Raw genomic sequence first — 18,094 nt, 5'->3', positions numbered from 1 at the left:
AAAAGTCAGACACAACTGAGCTACTGAACTGAAACCACAGGCAGAGAATCTCAGTAGACATTTTTGTTTTTTGTTTTTTGTTTTTCAGAAAAATACCCAGAAATGGAACTGCAAGATAGTATGGTAATTCTACTTTCAATTGTTCAAGGGACCTTTTTCCACAGTGGCTGCACCAATGTATGAATACAGTCCCACCAACAGTGCACACGGGTTCCCTTTTCTCCAATTCTGGCCAACACTTGTTACTTCCTATCTTTTAGAGAGTCACCTTTCCAACAGGGAGGATTTCCCCTATGGCTCAGACAGTAAAAAATCTTGCAATGCGCAAGACCTGGGTTCAGTCCCTGGTTTGGGAAGATCCACTGGAGAAGGGAACAGCTACCCAATCCAGTATTCTGGCCTAGAGAATTCCATGGACAGAGGAGCCTGGTAGGCTACAGTCCATGGCGTCGCAAGACTCAAGACATGACTTGGCAACTAAACCACGACCATCCTAACAGGTGAGAGACGATATCTTGTTGCGGTTTTGATTTATTTGCATTTCCCTTATTAGTGATGTTGAACATCTTTTCGTGTACCAGTTGGCCATTCGTATGTCTTCTTTGGAAAAATGTCTATTCAAATCCTCTGCCTGTTGTTTAATCAGATTTTTTTTTTGTTTTTTTTTTTTTGCTATTTTGGATACTAACTCCTTATCATATATAATTTGCAAATATTTTCTCTCATTTGGTAGGTTGCCTTTTCATTTTGCTACTGTGTGTAAGTTTTTTAGTTTGATGTAGCCCCAAAGGATTATACTTTCTTGATACTCTTTGTTGCTTCAGTTCTTATTTTCTTCGCTTTTCTATCAGCAAGTGTGGTAAGCTGCTTATATGGCTCCCAATGACTCCTTTCTCCTGGGATTCCCAACCTTATATAATCTTCCCTCCTCAAATGTGGGTTGGATCTAGTGATTTACATCTCAGAAACAGAATACAATCAAGGTGATGGAGGGTCACTTCCATGGTTAGGTAACAAAAGATCGTCACTTACATCTTGGTAGCACTTTCTCCCTTGCTTACTTTAGTGCAGCCAACAATCCTGCTGTTCACTGCCCCAAGGAAACACTCACCTGGAAGGGCATGAGGTGGTCTGCCAACAGCCAGCAAGGAACTGAAGTCCTCAATCCAAAACCCCTCAAGGAATGAAATCTTGCCCTCAACCCTGTGAGTGAACTTAGAAGCAGTTCAGGAGAGCCTTCAAATGATACCGCACCCCTAGCTAACCCTCACCTTGACTGTAGCCTTGTAAAAGACCCTGAAGCAAAGAACCCAGCTAAGTCATGCCTTTATCCCCGACACACAGAAACTGTGGGGAAACAAATGTGTGTTAAGCTGCTAAATTTCAGGATAACTTATCTCAGTAGGTAACTGTGGCTCAACTGGTAAAGAATCCGCCTGCAATGCAGGAGACCTGTGTTCAATCCCTAGGTTGGGAAGATCTCCTGGAGAAGGGAAAGGCTACCCACTCCAGAATCCTGGAGAATTCCACGGACTCTATAGTCCATGGGGTCACAAAGAGTCGGAAACGACAGTGACTTTCACTTAAGTATTCATTTAAGGTAACTAATATTTTAATAGTATGGTATCTGTCTTTTGTAAGCTGCCTCAAACTTTATTTGGAAATAGATGTTTAAATATGGAAAGCAGTGACTAGCCAATACCTACATGGCTGGGATATTCTGTCACTGAATATTGGGAGTATTAGCTTTGTGATACCACAATCTCATATTAAAATACTTTCTGGCACTTAGGGTTTACAATACACTGATTTAATTTTGAGAATCCTGTGGAAATTCTCATGGAAATTTGTACCTCTGATCCAGATAGGATGGAATAGCTGGCATTGGTTTACCCTCCAATTGTAAACAACTACAAAACTGGGTGAAGTATAAGGAAACAACAGTTTACAGATGGCGGAGAAAAAAAGTAACAGGATACATTTTCAAGAAATGGGAAATGTACAAGGTGAAACCTGCATTCCCCTTGGGATTCTGAGTGCATTTTCCAAAAGAGAGTACAGGAAAATAAAGCCCAAGAAGGCAGTATCTCATTGGCCAAAGTTCAGTCACTCAGTTGTGTCCAACTCTGTGACCCCTTGAACAGCAGCATGCCAGGATTCCCTGTCCTTCACTATCTCCACGAGTTTGCTCAAACTCATGTGCACTGAGTCGGTGATACCATCCAACCATCTCCTCCTCTGTTGCCCTTGATCCCGCCCTTGATCTCTCCCAGCATCAGGGTCTTTTCCAATGAGTAGGCTCTTCACTTCAATGAGTAGGCTCTTCACATCGGGTGGCTGAAGTACTGGAGCTTCAGCCTCAGCACCAGTCCTTCCGACGAATATTCAGGGTTGATTTCCTTTAGGATTTTGATCTCCTTGCTCTCCAAGGGACTCTTAAGAGTCTTCTCAAGCACCACAATTTGAAGCCATCAATTCCTCGGCGCTCAGCCTTCTATAATATGGTTCAACTCTCACATCCATATGTGACTACTGGAAAAACGATAGCTTTGACTATCTGACCTTTGTTGGCAAAGTGATATCTCTACTTTTTAATATGCTGTCTAGATTTGTCATAGCTTTTCTTCCAAGGAGCATGCGTCTTTTAATTTTCATGGCTGCAGTCACTACCTGCAGTGATTTTGGAGCCCAAGAAAATGAAATCTGACACTGTTTCCACTTTTCCCCATCTATTTGCCATGAAGTGATGGGACCAGATGCCATGATCTTTGTTTTTTGAATGTTGAGTTTTAAGCCAGCTTTTTCACTCTCTTTCACTTTCATCAAGAGGCTCTTTAGTTCCTCTTTGTTTTCTGCCATAATGGTGGTGTCATCTGCAAATCTGAGGTTATTGATATTTCTCCCAGCAATCTTGATTCCAGCTTGTGCTTCAACCCAGTGCAGCATTTCGCATGATGTACTCTGCATATAATTCAAATAAGCAGGTGACAATATACAGCCTTGATGTACTCCTTTCCCAATTTGTAACCAGTTGGTTGTTCCATGTCTAGTTCTAACTGTTGCTTCCTGCCTGCATGAAGGTGTCTCAGGAGGCAGGTAAGGTGGTCTGGTATTCCCATGTTTTCCACAGTTCGTTGTGACCCACACAGTCAAAGGCTTTAGCATAATCAATGAAGCAGAGGTAGATGTTTTCTGGAATTCCCTTGCTTTTTCTATGGTCCAACCGATGTTGGCAATTTGATTTCTGGTTCCTCAGCCTTTTCTAAATCTAGCTTGTATATCTGTAAGTTCTCAGTTCACCTACTGTTGAAGCCAAGCTTGAAGGATTAAGGAGACAGAAACTGGAAGGAAAAGCTAGATTTTGAGGAGTGCAGGGTTAGAGGGAAGTGCAATGAAGACACCCTACAAGTATACATCAAAGACTCTCTCAGATGCTTAGCTAACATCCAAGCTGTACGTGAACAGGACCCAACTCCAGGAAGCTGAGCAGAAATTCTTAGCAAAGAATTCAGAAGCCACACAATGTTGGGGAGATAGGTTGCAGTTTGGGTCGAGAGAAAGTATTACCTTTGGTGAACACTTGGGACTCTGAGTTGAGACCTCAAAAGTCCAGCCCTGTGAGTAAGGACCACACTTTAGGCATCATGGGTAAAACTGAAACAGACCCACAGTGGTAAAGCCTAAAATCAAGCCTGGACTGAATCAAGATGATCCACTAGCATTTTAATTGTCAGCCAGAAGAACAAGCTATTAACAACATTCTTTGGAGGAAAATAACAAATTCAGAATCTCCATAACACATCATCCATAATGTGTAATATACAATAAAGTTACCAGCACATCAAGCAGGAAAATGGCACTAACAATAAACAGAAGACAAGAGAAACAGAACCAGAGATTACCCAGGTATTGGAATAGCAAGGAACTCTATGCTTAAGATGCTAAAGAAAACAGCCAAAGAGAACACAACAGACGAAAACTACAGAATGGGATCAAAGTTCTGTAAGAACAGGGACTTTGTCAAATCTTTGATGTCCAGATTACCTGGTAAGACAGTGACTGCTCACGTGTTTGATGGGTCAATGAACAGTTAGTCGGATGGAAGGACGAGAGAGGTTATGTTGAGGGTTGGTGACAAAACCAAAGATTCTGAAATGCCAAGCAAGCATTAATGTATTTCATAGAAAATACCAAAATAAAACTTTGCATCAAAATCTAAAATAAACAACTATACATATGTATATACACCTATACTGAGCACAAGAAAACCAGGCAGTGGTGCATTTACTTCATTCACTATTTCATCCATCCAATCTTGAGGACATTTTAACCAGCAGTTTCCTACTCCCTCCTGGGTAAAAATGAAAGCACAATATCACAAAATGTTCTAAAGCCTTTATAAAAAGTAAAACAGCTTTAGATGTAGTAACGTCTTACTACACGCATGTGTGCTCGGTCGTGTCCAATGCTTTTGTGACCCCATGGAGCCCACCTACTTTTGCGACCCCACCTAGCCCACCAGGTTCCTCTGTCCATGGGATTATCCTCACAGGAATACTAGAGTGGGTTGCTATTTCCTGTTTCAGAGGATCTTCCCAACTCAGGGATCGAACTCACATCTCCGATGGCTCCTGCACTGGTAGGCAGGTTCTTTACCACTGAGCCACCCGGAAAGCCCCCTTATTCCATGTGCCCTGTACCAATTCCTCCCACCCCCACCCTGTGAACTGTTCTTCCTATACAATCAATATGATCCCCATGGAACTTGCTGTATTTATAAATTACCTCGTCCCCTAGACATCGAAAGAAACCATTCCAGCGTACTTTCAAACTTAGGACCAGAGGGTACATCAAGAAAGTTTTAATTGGTTATAACTAGCCAGGTGGAAAATGCAGATTTGGAATCTGGAGAGAGAAGTAAAGCAATAAAGTCTGATGAGGCAGAGTAGAAAAACCTGATTATCTTAAGAGTCCCTGGTCCTGTAAGTTCTTAGACTCACCTGCATTGTAGTCTTGCCCTTCCTGCACCTTTCTCCTGCAGGTTTCTCTTTTTTTGGAAGGGGAGAGGGGAGGCATGCCGCATGGCATGCAGGATTTTAGTTCCCCAACCAGGTACTGAATCCGTGCACTATCCAGTGGAAGCTGTCTTAACACCTAGACCTTCAGGTGCCTTAAACCCACCTTTTGATTTCAATAAATTATCCCTTTTGATTTAAGCTAATTTGAAATGGATTTCCATCACCTGTGACCAACAAAAATCCTAACTACAGCTAGATTACCAAGTGACTGCCCTCACCAAGAACTACATGCTAACTGCCTTAAAACTACAGGTTCATACTGTGTTCTTTCCCAAAGGAAAAAAAAGTATCACTTTCTATTAAACTTCCATTTATTTATTTGTGTCCTTTGGGAAAACTGTATATAAATATGAAAAGAACAGGAATACCATTACCAAACACAATAAACTGGCAGAGGAAAATCTAATGTACTACTGAACCTTGCGGTAGTGTCCTCAATGGACAGCAAAGGAGAAAAGTCATTGACTCTCCATTTCCAAATCAATTTACTATGAGTCTACTGTGATGCTTCTGAAGTAGCATCCCCTAACTGTAAGGACTACACCGACTGTGTAACTAATATAATGAACTGTACTTAGGATAACCGCTCAACTGTTAGAGAGGTCCAGGAAGACCTTTTTGATTTTAAGTCAATTTCTCCCACAGGCAGTCTGCTGCATCTCTTTGCTTCCTCAAGATTTCAGTTTACCTTGCCCCCCACGCCCACCCCTTTTTTAATAACTGCCATCATCTGCTGTGAAGACAAATTACAGGATGAAAACCAACAGTGGGTCCTGGAATCAATCTGTGGGTCACAACCAGCATTTAAAAGACTCTAATAGTAAATATTAGAGTGCATCATATGTAACACTATACAGACTCAGCTGGTAAAGAATCCGCCTGCAACGCAGGAGACCTCAGTTCGATTCCTGGGTCAGGAAGATCCCCTGGAAAAGGGGATAGGCTACCCATTCCAGTATTCTTGGACTTACCTGGTAGCTCAGACAATAAAAGAATCCGCCTGCAATGCAGAAGACCTGGGTTTAATCCCTGGGCTGGGAAGATCCCCTGAAGGAGGGCATGGCAACACACTCCAGTACTCTTGCCTGGAGAATCCCCACTGACAGAAGAGCCTAGAGGGCTACAGTCCATGGGGTTGCAACGAGTTGGACACAACTGAGACTAGAACAACAGAGTATATAATATACAATACTATATACACATACACAGCATTGTTTGTTTTTTACATTTTTGTCTTACTTGGGGTTAAATTTATGAATATCCCTGCACTTTGCACAATTCTAAGAGACACATCCATAAGGAACCAAGCTCCAAAGTAATATACACCTAGGGATGCGTGTACTGTCATTAAGTAAAAATTTCTTATTGTGGATCACAGTTAAAACAAATGGGCAAACATGGTCTAATAGAAAGATGAGATACTTTACTTAGAATCTTGCTTTCAAATCCAACTATCACCACTTACTCTGCAGTTCCAAGATTTCATCTGTAAAAATGTTAAATATCTCATACAGCTACTGAGAAAACAAAATAATAGTATTTGTAAGTGCCTGCTGCCAACCCCAGGCCTCTGTAATTACTGGCTAAGTCTTAGTGCTCTACTGCCATCCCTCAGAGTGCTTCCACCAAGCTTAGCCTAGCCTGTGCCAAGATGAAATTTTCCTTGATATTTTTCAGGGCCAAATTTTATTTTTATTGTCAATATAATTAACATGGAGTAGTTACAAAGACCCCACACGTACAAGGCCATCCTTTGGACCATCAGATCAGATCAGTTCAGTCGCTCATTCGTGTCCGACTCTTTGCGACCCCATGAATCACAGCACGCCAGGCCTCCCTGTCCATCACCACCTCCCGGAGTTCACTGAGACTCACGTCCATCGAGTCAGTGATGCCATCCAGCCATCTCATCCTCTGTTGTGCCCTTCTCCTCTTGCCCCCAATCCCTCCCAGCATCAGAGTCTTCTCCAATGAGTCAACTCTTCGCATGAGGTGGCCAAAGTACTGGAGTTTCAGCTTCAGTTAAATGATATTTGTCGGTCAGTCGCCTGGTCATGTCTGACTCTGAGACCCCATGGACTGCAGCACGCCAGGCCTCCCTGTCCATCACCAACTCCCAGAGTTTACCCAAACTCATGTCCATCGAGTCAGTGATGCCATCCAGCCATCTCATCCTCTGTTGTCCCCTTCTCCTCCTGCCCCCAATCCCTCCCAGCATCACAGTCTTTTCCAATGAGTCAACTCTTCCCATGAGGTGGCCAAAGTACTGGAGTTTCAGCTTTAGCATCATTCCTTCCAAAGAAATCCCAGGGCTGATCTCCTTCAGAATGGACTGGTTGGATCTCCTTGCAGTCCAGGGGACTCTCAAGAGTCTTCTCCAACATCACAGTTCAAAAGCATCAATTCTTCAGCGCTCAGCCTTCTTCACAGTCCAACTCTCACATCCATACATGACCACAGGAAAAACCATAGCCTTGACTAGGCGAACCTTTGTTGGCAAGGTAATGTCTCTCTTTATTTAGATGAGAAGAGTTGAGTACTCTAAAGAGCAGTTCAGCTTCTCAACAAACATATTCTCAGCACTCTTAAAAGGGCCAAACACAAAGAACACAATTGTGGTCACAGAGTCACATGGACTTTGTCCTTAGAGTTTGCAGAGTAGGTAAGCAAAGCATGAGCAACATAGCCATATGTAAATTAAAGTCTGACATCATTCCCAAATAGACCGAAAACAAAGAACTAGCAATTATCTCACCTAAGTTTTGACATTTGCTACTAGCACTTGCATCACCAAAATTAAGTGTAAGGAAAGAAATGCCTAAATATACACTAAGTAATTTTATAAGTTACAATTTTCCATATTGAAAATTGATGAAAAAAAAAACTTATTCAGAGCCCAAAGACTAGTTATTCCCCCCTACCAAGGTAAATACAATTCATCCTATTTTCCTTCTGACCAACTTCAAACACCAGAACATTAGAACACAGTATTCGTACTATATATTAAAATGACGATTTCAAGCTGGTCTCTTCCATATCTTAAAAATCACTGTGAGGAAATAAGTACAAATTCAGACTGCAAATCTAACATAAAGGAAGAAATACTAAAGCAGAGGAGGGCTTCCCAGGTGGCGCCAGTGGTAAAGAACCCGCTTGCCAATGTAGGAGACATAAAGACCTGGGATTGATCCCTGGGTTGGGAAAGTCCCATAGAGAAGGGCATGGCAACCTACTCCAGTATTCTTCCTGCCTAGAGAATCCCAGGGACAGCGGAGCTCGGTGGTCCATAGCGTCAGACACGACTAAAGCGACTTAGCACCATGCACTAGAGTAAAGCCACTAGATACTGACAAAGAATCCGTAATTCAATATAGATAAGGGCCATATTGAAATGAATGTTTTAAGTATATTAAGACAGAAAAATTACTAGAAAGAAGTCATGATATCAACATAAGGTAGCTCCATAATGTACTTGAGTCACTAATCTACTTAATTTGTCTAGGCTTATTTATCTGTAAAGCTGGGAAGCAATTCTTACTTAATTTCAAGGATGCTCTGAGGACATATGATTATAAATCTAGGTACTGTAATAAGTCCTTATGCAATCAACTTGGAACACACTATGATGTCATTAGAAAAAGCTTGTATAGACTAATGGGATGCTCAAAGGCACTCAAAATTATAGCATTGACAAGTATTTCTCATGTTGAGTCTGCTGGATACTAGAATGAATATTGGCTGGCATAAAAGAATGTGATTGTCTTAAAAAAAAAAAATTCAGACTTCTAATGAAAATACTAATTCGAAAAGATACATGCAACCCAATGCTCAGAGCAGCATTATTTACAATTGCCAAGATACAGAAGCCACCAACATACCCATCAACAAATGAATAGAAAAGGGTGCGATGTATGTGTATATGTATATATAGATATGTATAACAACACATACACACCACACACACACAGACACAAATAATGGAATACTACTCAGCCATAAAAAAGAATGAGATGTTGCCATTTGCAACAACATGGACGGACTTGGAGGTATAAGTGAAATGAGTCAGGTAGAGAAAGACAAACACTGTATGACATCACTTACATGTGAAATCTAAAGGAAAAAAATGAATGTATGAATATATTCAATAACAAAAACACAGACTTGGATACAGAAGACAAACTAGTGGTTACCTGTAGGGAGAAGGAAGGAGGATAGGGCAAGACAGGATAGGGAACTAAGGGGTACAAACTACACATAAAACATATAAGCTACAAGGATATAGTACAACAGAAAATGAAAAAAATCTGTCTTTTAAAACTGAGTGACAACAAATTCAGAGGCCAGACACTAATACTTAGCACAGTTAAAATGATTCAAGTAAATGTTAATTTGTTCTATTGTTCTCTTCCATTAAACAGCTAGACCTAAAACTTAAATCTTTCAAATCTCAAATGGCTTAAGAATTCAAGATGCCAAATTTCTGATACTTGTCCACATAAATTGTATGGTTGGATTATGGATTTATGCTAGACTCCTAAGACTACTCAAAATTGTCTTCTATAAAAAGGTAATACCACTGGCAAGTCAACTAATTTTTCCTAAACTGGTGATTCTGCTGCTCCATCTAAACTGTCATCCAGTTTCAGTCTTTTCATAAGCTACCACACACTAGTGGGGCATTTGGCTGGGGTTATGCTGAAGCAAGCAGCCAAATAAAGTGAAGTTAACTGGAACTGAACCAATGGTCATTTTGCAAGGACACTTGAACTTTGAAGCACTTTGTGAACTGCTGGTTATTTCTAATAATAATTAGAAATAATTATTCTGTGAAACTTCCTGTGAAGTTTCAGTACTGCGCCATCCATTATATTTCACTGCCAAGTATATGTCACCTTAAAACCAAGAAGAGTGCAAGACATTTCCCTGGTTTAAAAAAAAAAAATCACAAATCTAGTCTGGTTCTTTTAAAGTGTAAACAACTCTTGCCAATGGGGGCAGGGCTCAACAATCAAACTGGAAAGCACTTCTCATAGCAGCTAACCTAGCACCAGCCATCTGGGAACCATAGCTTTAGGTCCTAGAATCTTAAACTTTTTAAGCTCAAATCCAAGTGAGATTTTTAAATTAAGAGTTTTGGTCTGAGTATTGTAATAACTAACTCTTACACTTCATTACATACCAGGTACTGTTCTAGGCTCCTCACTTCTATTTACTCTCTTAATCCTCATAACAAACCACAAAGAGTGAGATCAACTAATTTGCCCAAGGTCATACAGTTATTAAGCAACAGAGTCAGAATTCAAATCCAAGCAGTTTAGGTCCAGAATCTATACTCTTAATCCACCAGGCTGTACTGCTTCTCTACAGAATGGTTTGATTCCAGCCCAGAGCTCTCCCACCACACGTGTTCTCAGGGTTCCAACGTGAGAAACTAATAATTTTCCATACGTTTTTTCCAAACCCACTATCATAGCTGAATTGAAAAAAGTTACCTTGTCTGTTTACAACTTTAAGTAATCTAACTTTTGTATCCAAAATAGACACCCTCTCTGGAAAACCAAAGGATACAGTGGCCAGGCGGAAAAAAACTCGTGTTTCTTGTTTTAAAATCGCTACACCTGAGGTGCATAAAAACATAATAATGAGCTATTAATGCTTTTTCTGAGAAAGGTAAACATCTACCATACTTTCATGATACCTAGTGATGAAACTAAGCTAAAAACAGGCACAGCCCTGTCTTTTCTCTCCAGCTGTCTCTAATTTAGTTGAGAAAGGAAAGTCTCAGTTTATGCATGTGAACACAGGTGAGAAATGGGTGAAGGGAAACGGGGGTGAGAGGTTATGATTTCTCCACAGTGGGGACGCTCAGACTTCAGACCCTGTGTTGGAAGTTAGAACCAGTATTATACACCATTTCTGCCCCAGCCGGCTTCAGTGTCTCTCCAGGCTGCAAAGAGGTGGTTACGTGGCGCTTGGAGGCATTTCCTCCGGTCTGGAGAGGTGGCAGCCCTCGTTGGTGGGAGCCCCTCATCCAGGGCCCTGGGGTAGGGGGCGCCTGAAGGCGGCGGGAACAGGAGGCAGGAGCTTCCCGGGGATCCCCGAGGGGCCCTCTGCGGTTGCTTGGCTGGAGCCGCTGTAGGGCCGAGCCTGTCTGCGCCCCCCAGATTTTAGGATCACCCGCGCCACACCAGCTTCCCGGCCTCCAGTCAGCTGCACGCCGAGACGGGGTCCTGAGGCAAAGGTGCCCGAGAGCCGACGCAACCCTCTGTGGGGCACTCACCAGGTTGAGGGGTCCTTCCATTACTTCCATAGACCCCGGGGTAAGCGGCGGCCTGAGGAAGGGGAGCGACGGAGCCCGGGCACATGGAGAGGAACAGCTGGAGAGCGCGAACGCAGCGGCGGCGACTGTGGCCCCACTCCGCGCCCCCAGAGCCAGCAGCGGGCGCAGAAGGAGCAACAACCCCACCACTTCCTCCTCCGGCGCCGCGTCGCGGGCCCGCCTCCTACGCCACGGCCACGCACGCGTCAAGACGTCACACGCAGCTGGTTCAAGGTGGGAGTGAGGACAGGGAGTGGGTGGGGCTCAAGGAAGGCGGGGCACGGACAGACTTTCTCGCGGTCCGTCTTTACTCTCGCGAGAAGCATAGCTTCTGCTGCTTGAAGCCTCAAACGTCACCTGCAGAGGTACAGCCGTGTAGGATTTTAAGTGGCCCACTTCTGCTATCGGTCTCTCCTACGTCCTTCCAGCGTAACTTCTCACAAATTTATTCAGTATTGCCAGATCCTCCCTTGCTCTCAGGCTCCGGGCTTTGTTGTTGCACCTGATTTTTTTCCCCCCACAGAAATGAGATTTGAGCAATGGTGGCTCAGCGGTAAAGTATTAGCCTGCACTGCAGGAGCCACCAGACCAGGGACAGAACACGGGTTTGATCCCTGGGTCGTGAAGATCTCCTGGAGAAAGGCATGCAACCCACTCCAGTATTCTTGCCTGGAAAGTCCCATGGACAGAGGAGCCCTGTGGGCTACAGTCCATGGGGTCGCAAGAGTCGGACACGACTTAGCCACTTAGCACGCACTGGCTTAGACTCTGTTGGAGGAAGACAAATGATTCAGGGTTGTGCCCTCAAGTTGCTAACAAATCAATAAGAAAATAATATGGGTCTCGAGTAACCATATACCATATATCCCATAACCATATACCATTCATTCAACAATTATGTGTCAGACCACTACAGTGAGTTCTTTCTGTTCAGAAATTCACTGGTAAAATAATGTGATTTATGCTGTAAAGGAAACCGTTGTGATAGAGGCACCATGAATTCTGCCACTTAAATCCTTTCAAAAGCCTTCTGAGCTTGGGGATTAACCTGGTGGTCCAGTAGTTAGGACTCCAGGCTTTCCCTGTGGAGGGCACAGGTTCTGTCCCTGGTCTTTTAGCTAAGATCTTACAACCTCATCGCAAAAAAAAAAAAAAAAAAGCCCTTGTGAGCTTGGGAGAGGACATCAGCTTGGCCTATAGGTTGATCGCAGCCTTATGATATCTTGAGCAGAGGACCCATCAAAGCTGTTTCTGAATTCCTGATCCATGGAATTTATGAGGTAATAAATATGTGTTGCTTTAAGCCACCAAGTTTGTGGTAATTTATTATAAGGCCAGGAAAACTATTAAGACCCCTGAATGCTTGCTAAGTCACTTCAGTCATGTCCAACTCTTTGCAACCCTGTGGATCATAGCCTGCCAGGCTCCTCTATACATGGGATTCTCTAGGCAAGAACACTGGAGTGGGTTGCCAGTGCCCTCCTCCAGGAGATCTTCCAGACCCACAGATTGAACCTGCATCTCTTGTGTCGCCTGCAGTGGCAGGTGTTTTTTATTTTTTTTTTTACCACTAGCACCACCTGGGAAGCCCATTAAGACCCCTGCTGCTGCTGCTGCTAAGTCCCTTCAGTCGTGTCCGACTCTGTGTGACCCCATAGACGGCAGCCCGCTACACGGTGGTAAAATCCACAGGCAGAGCTTTCTTGTTTTTATTTTTGTTTTTCTGGCCATGCCATCCGGCCTGTAGGGGCAGGGGGTGGTCCCTGGAGAAAGTGAACCAGGCTTCATTTTCTTGACCCGAGAGAAACCATTTTTGGCTGGAACCAGGAGCCTGCCCCAGGACTGCTCTATTGTTTCTTGACTTCTCCTTTTTTCCTACATTCCCTCCCTTTCCTGTTCATCGGCCTGTTAGAATGTGCCCTTTGGAACCCAGGGAAGGTTGAGGAGGCTGAAAGAAGCTTATTTCCTGCAAACAAGAAACACGGAAAGGATTTGTACCCAGCAGGTACAAACAGGGTCCTGCTCTGTTTATACAAGAGTAGTGAGAAAGTGTAAAAATATATCTTTTCCTACACATAAGATAAAAATTTAAGTAAAACAATGGCTAAACTTCAGAGAAAGCCAGTTTGCTGGCACAGTTACCACATAAGTGGATAACACTCCTGTACTAATTAGGTATAAGGACTCATCTTCTTCCTTTGTCATTCCTTGATATGAAAGGAACTGCCAAATCATTCCCCCATTTCCAACTGTGTCATAAGCAAAGGGGGAAGACTGCCTTTAAGTGGAAACAACCTGTAGTTTTAAAACTGACCATGCTATGCAATGGGAGAAGGAAATGGCAACCCACTCCAGTATTCTTGCCTGGAGAATTTCATGGACAGAGGAGCCTGGCGGGCTACAGTCCATGGGGTCACAAAGAGTTGGACAAGATGAAGTGACTAACGCTACACTATGGTATGGAACAGAGGGTAGGTTGATTCATCTGCTTCTTGAAGGTTTAAATTTTTCTTAAAACTTTATCCCCATTTCCCAATAGCAATGGTTTAACCTTGTTAAACACTGGTTTAACACTGCAGGTTTCCAAGCATTTATATGTATAGGTGGGCACTCATTCAGTTCCAACTGATTCAAATTAGCGGCTTACCCAATGTCATAAAATTAGTAAATAGCCAAGTTCGTTTTTGAATCTAGGTCTGTCTGGCCATAAGCCCAGTACTCTTTCCACTACGAGCAGCTAAATATCTTCTGGAGTGACATCCTGAGTTGGTAATGGCAGAAATAGACTCTTAGGGTAACCCACTGTAATTACATAGGTTATTTTAGGTTTTCCTAAGTTCACAGTCCTGAGTACCAAGAGATTCGAGCTAAAAAGAGAGTTGCTATTGTTAGTGGCTCTATTCTCTGGGGCAGTTGCCAGGAACTATTCACCAACCAGACTGGGCAGGAATAGCCCATGTGAGGGAGAGGCAGGGTGGCCACGAGATTGCAGTTTCTAACCCCCTGGACTCTGAGCCAAGCTGTCCAGTTGCTTCAGCCTGAGCCAAGATGAAGAGAGCCAAGTTAGGCAGGAGTCAGGCATTCTATTCAACAAAGTTTGACAGAGGGAAGGCCAAAGAAAGTAGAATTTCAGTGCAGGTTTCTTACCAGTAAGCTGATACTAGGGAAAAGTCTGTCGAATAAAGGCAGAAAAGCAATGATTTAACCAGTTCTGCATTAGACGTTTCTCAAATAAGGGAGCAGAAGAGAATTCTCCAGAATGCCCAATGTCCTTGAACCATGCATCTGCTGGTACACCAGTAGGACTGCCTTAATTCTATCTGTAAAAAATAATTCACCTGTTGATCTGTGCTGGGTCAGACACAAAAGAAACAGTTTTCATATATATTTTATTCTCAGATTTGTCAGAACACCAAGGCCTCTATAATCAAAGCTCTTGAGACATTATATTCACCATCTCCAATTACAGAGACCTCAAATTTCCAGCTCTACCCCCTTGCTTTGATGCTCAGATGCAAAATCCTGGTCTATCTGGATTTTGTTTCAAACAGAATAGCCACATACTGAGAAAGAGTCAAAAGAATCGTGAGCTATTAGAAGATGGAGTTTGATTACTTTTTAAATAAATGTTGATAAGACTTAGAAACTGAGTGGTAGGAAAGAAATGAATGAAGTCATAGGCAGAAGTTCAAAGATTGTTTTTCCTTAAGTTTTCTAGGAGAAATTTGCCTCTAGCTTCCTTTAAAAACATTTTCTAGGACTTCCCTGGTTCAGTGGTTAGGAATCTGTTTGCCAATGCAAGGAACACAGGTTTGATCCTTGGTTCAGGAAGATTCCACATGTCCCAGGGCAGCTAAGCCCATGCACCACAGCTACTGAACCTGTACTCTAGAGCCCCTGCTCTGCAACAAGAAAAGCCACCGCACTGAGAAGCCTGCACACCTCAACTGGAGAGTGACCCCCACTCACTACAGTTAGAGAAAGCCCGTGTTCCATGCTCCCTACTGCCATTCCACCTAAGCAACACGAGCACAGGAGACCTCTTGACTGACCATCCAGGCTGAAGACCTGTGAGGGCTTCAGGGAAGAAAGGGTTCATAGCAAAGCAGCACAGAAAAATACTAGTCAACATTCTACCACTAACTGAATTTTTTACCTCTTTGGCTATATTACTTCTGCAATGGTCTTTTTCACAAGTCTTTATACTCTTTCTACCCTTCAGGAAACTGAAAAACCCTTGGGCAAAATCTGTCTTGAAACTGTGTACGCCTGAATTTCCAAAACAAACAAAAGAAAGAAGGGTGGGAAGAAGCTGGGGAGGGGAGAAGGAGGAGAGAGGGAGGGAGAAAATGAGGGGGGAGGGTGAGAGTGAGAAGGAAAGGAGGAAAAAGAGAAAAAGGAAGTGAGGGAGGGAGGAAGAAAGGGAGAAAAGAGAGAGAAAGAAAGGAGAGAAAATCTGAAGACACTTTCTACACTTTATCCTGACCTGTTTACATCATATGCTGTCGACATTCAGTCCAGAAGCAACTGTGGGAAAAATGATGCAACCTCAGATGTTTAGGACGTCAGGACTGCAGCCAGAGAATTTTCACAGCATACATGGAGGCTAGCCAGACTTCAGCTTTGGCCAGACACTTAGAGATTATTCCACGCTGAATTCTCTCTTGCCAGTACTAGAATCCACAGGACTCTGATTGACTTCCACAGTTTGACTGCCACGTTCATCACACTCTTCCAGTTTACATTTTGAGGGAAAGGGGAAAAGTAATTAGAGAAATAGACCAATTAGATAATTTGAGGCCACAATATTGAAATAAAGAATTTTCTTGAGTTCACTGCACCATCTGGGAAGCCCAATTACTTTAGTATTCTTCTCTAAAAAAATTAGAACATTTTTCTCTGCTATAATACCTTAACTGTACATTACACAATTAACATTCATTCCTTAACATCCACCTATACAGTAGTCAAACTTTCCCAATTATTTTCAAAAAGTAAAATTGTAGCAAGTCAAGACCCAATTAAAGTGCACAACTTACATGTAACTGCTATGTCTATTAGTTTTTTAATTGCTTATCTTGATTACAATAACTCCTGATTCTCCATTTTATTTCATGACATTTACCTCTGGGAGAAACTTGGTCAGTTGTCCACACTTCTAGTTGATATTTGATCATTGATTATTCTGTATTTTAAAATCATTGATAAGATAAAATATTATGTATACTCTGGTCAATATTTATTTACAACAAGGCTTAGAGTAAGTAAAATAAGGAATATCAAATTTTGAGTTAAAACCATGAATCCTGTGCCATTCCCTGGTAGCTCAGATGATAAAGAATCTGCCTGCAATGCAGGAGACTTCAGTTCAGTTCCTGGGTCAGAAAGATTCCCTGGAGAAGGGAAAGCTACCCACTCCAGTATTCTTGGGCTTCCCTGGTAGCTCAGACGGTAAATGGCAAAGAATCTGCCCACAATGCGGGAGATCTGGATTCAATCCCTGGGTTGGGAAGATCCCCTGGAGGAGGGCATGGCAGCCCACTCCAGTATTCTTGCCTGGTGAACCCTCATGGACAGAGGAGCCTGGTGGGCTATGGTCCACAGCGTCGAAAAGATTCAGACATGACTAAGCACAGCACTTTTTGTTGCAAATAGCAGAAATCAGTCTTGACTAGATTAAATGGGCAATTTAATTGACATTTGTAGAAGTCTGTAAAAGAAGTCTAGAGGAGGGCAGTCCAGGTCTGGCATGGCAGATTCACAGCAGGGACCCACAGTCTCTCTCCACTGCAGTGCAGTTCTGTGGTTTTCATCTCAAGGTTGCAATCAAGTTACACTCCCATCTTGCCATCCAATCCCATCATTTCACGGCAAATAAAAGAAGAAAAAGTGGAAAGAGTGACAGCTTTTATTTTCTTGAGCTCCAAAAACACTGCAGATGGCGACTACAGCCATAAAATTCAAAGACAATTGCTCCTTGGAAGGAAAACTATGACAAATCTACACAGCATATTAAAAAGCAGAGACATCACTTTGCCAACAAAGGACCATCTAGTCTAAGCTATGGTTTTTCAAACCAGCAGCTGTGACTACTGGATTTTCCAGTAGTCATACACAAGTGTGAGAGCTTGATCAGAAAGAAGGCTGTTGTTCAGTTGCTAAGTTGTGTCCAACTCTTTGTGACCCCATGGACTAGACCATTACAGGCTTCCCCTGTCATTCACTATCTCCTGGAGTTTGTTCAAACTCATGTCCATTGAGTTGGTGATGCAATCCAACCATCTTACCCTCTGTCAGCCTCTTCTCCTCTTGCCCTCAATCTTTTCCCAGCATCAGTGTCTTTTCCAATAAGTTGGCTCTTAGCATCATGTGACTGAAGTATTGGAGCTTCAGTGTCAGCATCAGACCTTCCAATGAATGTTCAGGTTTTATTTCCTTTAGGATTGACTGGTTTATCTCTTTGCAGTCCAAGGCACTCTCAAGAGTCTTTTCCAGCACCGCAATTCAAAAGCATCAATTCTGTGCTCAGCTTTCTTTTAAGTCCAGCTTTCACATCCGTACATGACGACAGGAAAAACCATAACTTTGACTGTAAGGATCTTTGTCAGCAAAGTGATGTCTCTGCTTTTTAATACGCTGTCAAGATTTGTCATAGCTTTTCTTCCAAGGAGCAAGTGTCTTTTAATTTCGTGGCTGC

General features: G+C 42.7%; 1 protein-coding gene across 4 annotated transcripts in view; it reads right to left on the bottom strand.

The window, feature by feature from the left end:
• Positions 1-18,094, bottom strand: part of NRBF2 (nuclear receptor binding factor 2) — a 268,477-nt gene that overhangs the window by 17,580 nt on the left and 232,803 nt on the right. The window contains exon 1 of one of the 4 annotated variants that reach the window (XM_010820509.4): positions 11,359-11,583. The exons of 2 other annotated variants lie outside the window; for them this stretch is intronic. In XM_010820509.4, coding sequence (XP_010818811.1) covers positions 11,359-11,443 — 85 coding nt within the window. In that variant the 5' untranslated portion in view covers positions 11,444-11,583. 4 annotated transcript variants of the gene reach the window in all.

This window comes from Bos taurus, chromosome 28 (assembly GCF_002263795.3).
Source record: "Bos taurus isolate L1 Dominette 01449 registration number 42190680 breed Hereford chromosome 28, ARS-UCD2.0, whole genome shotgun sequence".
Classification (NCBI taxonomy): Eukaryota; Metazoa; Chordata; class Mammalia; order Artiodactyla; family Bovidae; genus Bos; species Bos taurus.
The sequence above is the reverse complement of the archived record's forward strand: the minus strand, read 5'-3'. Positions and strand labels throughout refer to the sequence as shown.